General features: G+C 29.5%; 2 protein-coding genes across 4 annotated transcripts in view; both read right to left on the reverse strand.

Moving 5' to 3' along the window:
- The window catches only part of LOC106685425 (zinc finger autosomal protein), a 15,103-nt gene extending 13,424 nt beyond the window's left edge, over positions 1-1,679 (reverse strand). For 2 of the 3 annotated variants that reach the window (XM_014428078.3, XM_014428077.3), the window contains exon 1: positions 1,584-1,679. In XM_014428078.3, coding sequence (XP_014283564.1) covers positions 1,584-1,596 — 13 coding nt within the window. In that variant the 5' untranslated portion in view covers positions 1,597-1,679. The remainder of the gene's footprint in view (positions 1-1,583) is intronic. The other variant, XM_014428079.3, reaches the window with a different exon arrangement.
- A 4,638-nt stretch (positions 1,680-6,317) lies between these two features.
- LOC106685405 (uncharacterized) overlaps positions 6,318-6,739 on the reverse strand; it is a 14,044-nt gene continuing 13,622 nt past the window's right edge. The window contains exon 5 of the mRNA XM_067050928.1: positions 6,318-6,427. Within this exon, the coding sequence (XP_066907029.1) occupies positions 6,318-6,427 (110 nt within the window). The remainder of the gene's footprint in view (positions 6,428-6,739) is intronic.

Here is a 6,739-nt window from a genome sequence, read left to right on the forward strand (position 1 = left end):
AAAAAAAAAAAAAAAAAAGAGAAAAATTAAAATACTAAATTGTAGATGAAATTAAAAATTATAAAAGTAAGTCAATTTTCAATAAACAAAATAATAAAAAAAATCAATGGAATAATGCTGCCTTCGTAATTAAATTCTTAGAATATCAATTTTAATTTGTAGTTGACTTTCTTCTGAAGCAGTAATGTTCATTATTATTGAAATTCCCATGAGTAAGTCCATCGTCTTCTTCAAGGTTGAAATCTTAGATAGGGAAATTTAATTGAAATCTACAATTTGAAAAAGGTGGACATGAGTGTTGCTGCAGCAATTAAATAAGGTATATCTGGCAAAGCCTAAAATTTCCCAACAACTTTGACCAGATTCCTCATCTTGCCAGGTCTAAGAAGTAGTCTTTTAAATTTGCTCTTTTTATAAACATTTTTGGGGAACTGGTTTCTGTAAATTTTAATAAACAATTTAGAACATAAAAGTCTTTTGGAATGTTTTGAATCATATAATGTGTTTCTAATTTGAGTTTTCTGGATATGAGTTTATTTGGATGGGGATATGACTCAGAGTGTAGGAAAGGTATATGAAATGATGAGTAATACAATACTAAGAAAGAAAAACTATGTTCATGAACACCTAATTTAGTCTTTTCTCAACTAAACACAAAACAAATCCAAAAACAAGACTGTTGTTAGATGAAAGTGTAAGATTACTAAATCAATTTAATAAAAATCAAAACCAGTGTAACTCCTACACCATACCAAGGTAGGAGAAACTTTGAAAAAAATATACATAAAAAGTTTTTATAAAAAATTATTGAAGCTATATTCTGGAAAATAAAATTTAAATTTAAAATGGAAATGATTTTATTGTTGTTAGCTAAGTTGGCCGCAACCAAATTATTTCAAGTGCATATCAATTTGTTTCCACCACGGTTTTTCATGATGAAGAAAGATCATTTTATAATTATAAAAGTATTCTGAACGATGGAAAGTAAGATTTTGTATAAAGAAATTCAGAAATGCATCTGTAATTAATTAGAACACAAAATATAATAATGACTAATTCATTTGTATTTTATTTATTTTGCCAATTAGCTTTAATTGAATACATTTAAATACAACTATTTAAATTTTCTTGTATTAGTAATTTAAGTTTCAATTTCGTTCATATTCGAGTTTTTAGTGTCTCGACTTATGTTGATACCCGTTCACATACATATTATAAAAACACATATACTGTTTTTTATTCCTAAAGATGTGGATATATTCATATTAATTTGCTTGTTTATTAAATGTTTATTTATCCATCCTCGAATTCCTTTCTTAATTCAGAACTTAGTATAGGCACATAAGTAGAATATTGGATTATTTTAGCTGGATTATTTTTGTGTGTTTACAGCAAATTTGGAGTGTTTTTTTAACATATTGTGTGGCCTATTTTGAGGGTTTTTACTACAAGAAAATCCGGGCTTTGGCTTTAACCTAAATTGAACTTTAATCAAAGAATCTAAAAAAAAAAAAAATCGTTGCTTGACAGCTGGGGATTTAAATACAGTACAATATAACAAAGATAAATTGTCATTCTCTTACATGAAGGATCCATTCTTTTTCTAATAAATATTTCTTATCTGTAAATTGTCAAAATATAACTTCAACGAAACCTTTAACTACAACAAACGCGCAATCACAAACATTACTAAAGAGGTAGAATTTTCCAAAGAGAAACAATTTACAAAGTTGTGATATTGAAAACAGTTTTAAATTTAAGATAAATCATAAGCCTGACAAATAAGGCTTGAATGAGCAAAAAATTTACATAAATCACTGGACAAATTTTACTAATAACTGTTATAATACACACGTTATTAAAATTAGAGTATGTGTTTTTGCATTCACCTATTGGTGAATTTATCATGGAGACATAGGCTTTCTTGAAGTCTATGAATGCAGCATATAAGTAGCTGTCTTTGGATCTAAATTTAATGCCAACCAGTGACATTAATGGGAAAATGGTTATTTAATATCAATCAGTGTAATTTATTAACAAATATATTATGTTCTAATAACTGTCTTCTAACTTTATTTGCCACCAATCTCCATAGTATTGGTGACGAGGACGTAAATAATTGGATTTTGAAAGACTGATACAAATTTGAAAATCCCGAAGTAATTGCTTGACAACTGCAATCGATTTATAAGCAATCGAATATTCCTCCAATGCAAACAAAATGGCTACCAGTGAGCCCGAAATAATAATTAAGAAGTTCGGTCAACTCCACTAATTAGTTAAATTAGACAGTTATTTAAACGTCACATCGCTCAATTAGTGTAGTCACATATTAAGAGTAAGAAGGGTGCAACTTTTACAGAAAATCAACCTAATCTTGGTGACCTTGAATCCACATGGTTCAACTTCCTTCACTACCAGAGTATTTACCTTCATCGCATACTCGGGCTACTTCTGCTCTTCCAGTCTTCTAGACCACAGCGACTTCACAACAGTGAAGTTGTTATTTTATACGTCTAAAATAGTATAAGAGCGGTATCAAACTCTTTGCATAATACCTCTTTGTAGTTTATATCTCGATGTAATACCTTTAGCACCTTTTTAAAGGTACCACTACACGCTTGTCAAGTCGTGGTGAATTCGCACAAGCGCGAGCCTGTGGATAGGCTATTTGGCTTGGCTGGTATGAGTTGGCCTAAATTTGTTGCCGAGAGTGTTTTTGGACACAAATCAAAGGTGATTCGCGAGAGCGCTCGTGTAGCATCTCCACCATTGTTCTTTGTTCAGTTACAACTGAGAGCTGTTAGAAGGTAGAGAGCATTGTTTGCTGTTACTTGTTAAATATTATAATTTTAAAAAATGGTTAGTTGGTCTAATTAAGAACTCTTCAAAATTCTTACAATTAATAAAGAATGACTTACACCACTTTCAGTCCTAAAGGCTGAAATAGTTATGCACTTTATCCTCAATAATACTTTATATAGAAAGAATAATGAATGTAATTGATATATCTTTACTATCTTAACAACAGAAGAACTATGTATGCTAAAATAAAAATGAATTTAAAGCTTACCTGGCCCGAGTTTTGTGAATTGTTGTCATCCAACATCTTCTTTGTCGTATCTTACGTTTTCTTCTTAATTTAATCTCTTTTCATTTTCTTTTCTTTTTTTTTGTAATACTAGCTAATAGCAGAATAAATGGAGTAAGCTAGCAGAAAGAAAAATAATCCAAAAGAACCTTATATGCCTTTCAAGAGAGTAAGAGAGGAGTAGGAGAAAAGTGCAAGATTATCACTGGCTGCATTCTGTTTAAATTTAGACTACATTAGGCGGGCATTCCTACCAATTTCAAAGTAAACACATAATGAAAAATTAATTTATTTTGAAAAAAAACATGAAATATAAAGTTTAATAAAAATAAATAAAAAGAAGGATTATACGTAAAGATGTTTATTAGGGCTTAATTTATAACTCCTTAACTGCATCAAAAAGCAGTTTATAATGATGATCTCTGAAAGAGTAGTAGTTTCTATGACATTTGCCAAAATAATTCCACAAAATGTTTATTTTTCTTGTTGGGAAAAAAACATATAGGTGTTTGAAAAACTGTATCTCGGAAAATTTTAAATGGAGATAATGCTATTAGAGCTTAAAAGATTATTTGAAGTTCGTTAAATTCATCATAAATCACTTTATAGTGATTATCTCCCTAATAATAATAGTACTTATCGTAAAATTTGTTAAAATAAATTCTCAAAATTTTTATTTCTTTTTTTTTGATAATACAAATATTGGTTTTTGGACCAATTGTATTATTGAACAAAAAGAACTGAGGGTTCCAATTAAAGCTCGTTATATGTAGTATAACGTAGTTTATATAACAATATTTCAGATATTTGTAATACTTAAGGAGCTACTGGCTATTTGGTTAATCTTATGAGGGGCAATTGGAAAAAACATATTGGTGCTCCAAAAATTTTGAATGAAAAGAATTCTATTAAAGTGTAATTTGAAGTTCCCTAATAAAGTTAAATATATATGGCGGTCACTTTTAAAATTCTTTAATATTACCTCCATTTTCTATCCCTTGAACAGATTTTCGAGGAGGTAATTCGATGCCCATCACCAATGTCTCGCTTCCGAAGATCATGATTAAAAAAAAAAGGATCTTTTATCTTCAAATAGCTTGGGCCTTTATTAATGAATTATATACTTAAGCATTATTTAGAACTATCCATGCCTCGAAGTTTTACCCCAAATATAATTAGATTATGCATAGCTGATTCATAACAAGGTGAGCATATGACCAAGTGTTTCGAATTGACTGAAAAACACCCGAAATGCATAATACAAAAAACAAAAAAATACAAAGTGTCTTTAGTATGATGGCTCTAGATGTATAAATAATAAAAAATGCAATAGACTGTGTATTTAGTGATATTTGTCAGGTTTAGATGATTTTGGTGTTGTAGAGAATTAAATCATCGTTCTAGGAAAAACTAATTCTCTATGAAATGTACAGTTTTTGTGGTTATTGGAAAAATCAGTTTTATTTTTTACCACTAATAATCGGTATCGGTATCTTTTCAAACCCAAGCTGATTGCTCAACTACTGTGTTAGAAGAACAATAAAAAATGGGAATGGTTCAAAGCCATTTTCTAGACAAGCTTAAAGTTTTGTACTTACAAACTTTTCATTACACAGTTACCGTTTCTAACCTTAAGGCTACTACAGTGTAAACACCTGTGTAAAGATGAAGATTTGTATGAACACGCTAATATAGATAAAACCAGTGCTATTTGAAAAATATTATTTTTAAAAGAAATAACACTCATTCTTTGTTTACGTTCTAATTAATATGAATAAAACATATTTTAATCTATTAAAAATAAATTATAATTTTGCTTTACCTAGAGTTAAGTATAAATTAATTCCCGTCTATGAATTAATATTTAAAAATGTTTGAAAAAGATGATGGTAAAATGTCAACCATTCTCTGGGGATACTTAGCCCTAACATGTATAAGTGACCGCCGTATATATTTAGGTTTATTAGCAACTTTAAATTACACTCTAATAGAATTGTTTTTATTCAAAATTTTTAGAGATAAAATTTTTGAAACGCCAATATGTTTTTCCAATAGCCTCTAATAAGATTAACCATATAGCCTGTAGCGCCTAAGGTATTACAATTATCTGAAATATCGTTTTATAAACTACGTTATACAATATTTAACGTGCTTTAAATCCCCCCTCATACAGTTCTTTTTGTTCAATAATTCACGAGTTCCACTTGGTCCAAAAAAAAATATTTGTTTTTCCAAAAAACAAGAAATTAAAATTTTGAGAATTTATTTTAACAAATTTAACGATAAATACTATTATTAGGGAGATAATCACTATAAAATAGTTTATGGTGCATTAAACGAACTTCAAATTAAGCTCTAATAGAATTTTTCAAGTAGAACTGTTAGTATCTGGACCCTTTGACCCGGAAACACCCTGTGTAAATAGATATATATAAAAGAAGGGCATTGCACAAACTTTATTTACATTTTATTTAATAAAATAACTTAAATATTCTCTCAACCTGCGTTTTTCTTTAAACTATAAATAACTGAGGGAGTATTTTTTAATATAAAAGATAATTTTTGATTTTTAGATCAATATTTTATTTACTTCTACATATTTAAATACAGTACTATAATGTAGGCAATTTATTGAGTATATATATTAATAATTAAAAATACATGAATTCTTTTGAACATTTGAAATTTGTTTGGATTGCACTTCTAAAAAACAAATATGTCACCTGTACGGAACTGCTCTAGAATAGATTTATATCGCTGGTAGTTTTTGTCGACATATGCCTGCACTGAGCTCTCGCGCATGGGACTAGACGGTGTATTATTTCTTGATGTAGTCTTCGGATGTACATAAAAATCCACTTCATCCTGTTTTTGTACTGGTGTCGAATTTATCTTCTTATGTGTTGCACAAAATAGTACTAAACAAACTAACAACATTGGGAGCTTCACCATCTTTTCATATGAGAACTGATCATCGAAGATGAATCACAACAATGGATCTGTCCATCCAGAACACTTGTTTTATAACTCTCTATCCCTTCCATACCCCTATAAAATATCTCTATTGAGGTTATCACTTAAAATGACTAATAAAAAAAATAGTCATAGATAAGTATGAGAAAGTATTTTATTTCCAGAATGATAAATTATCTTTATAAATTAAAGGTATATCACCCATATTTTCAAAACAATGATGATTAGATTTGTTTATCAACCAAAAGTGAAACTAACAGTCATTACTGACAGCATTTCTACCAACAAGGGATGTTTCATTTATTTTGACAGTAATCAATTCAAATTTAATCGCTATTTGAATTTTTAAAACATTCTCAATACCTAATAAATTTAACAAGTTAATAATGGGTTGAAAGTAGTGGCAATACTTTCCTGCACTAATTAGTGGCAATACTTTCCCGCACTAATTGGTGGCAATACTTTCCCGCACTAATTGGTGGCAATACTTTCCCGCACTAATTAGTGGCAAACCTTCCCGCACTAATTAGTGGCAATACCTACCCCCCACTAATTAGTGGCACTACCTTCCCGCACTAACTAGTGGCAATACCTTCCCGCACTAATTAGTGGCAATACTTTCCCGCACTATTTAGTGGAAATACTTTCCCGCACTAATTAGTGGCAATACCTTCC

This window comes from Halyomorpha halys, unplaced genomic scaffold (assembly GCF_000696795.3).
Source record: "Halyomorpha halys isolate HHAL.00 unplaced genomic scaffold, Hhal_1.1 Scaffold691.1, whole genome shotgun sequence".
In the NCBI taxonomy this organism is placed as follows: domain Eukaryota; kingdom Metazoa; phylum Arthropoda; class Insecta; order Hemiptera; family Pentatomidae; genus Halyomorpha; species Halyomorpha halys.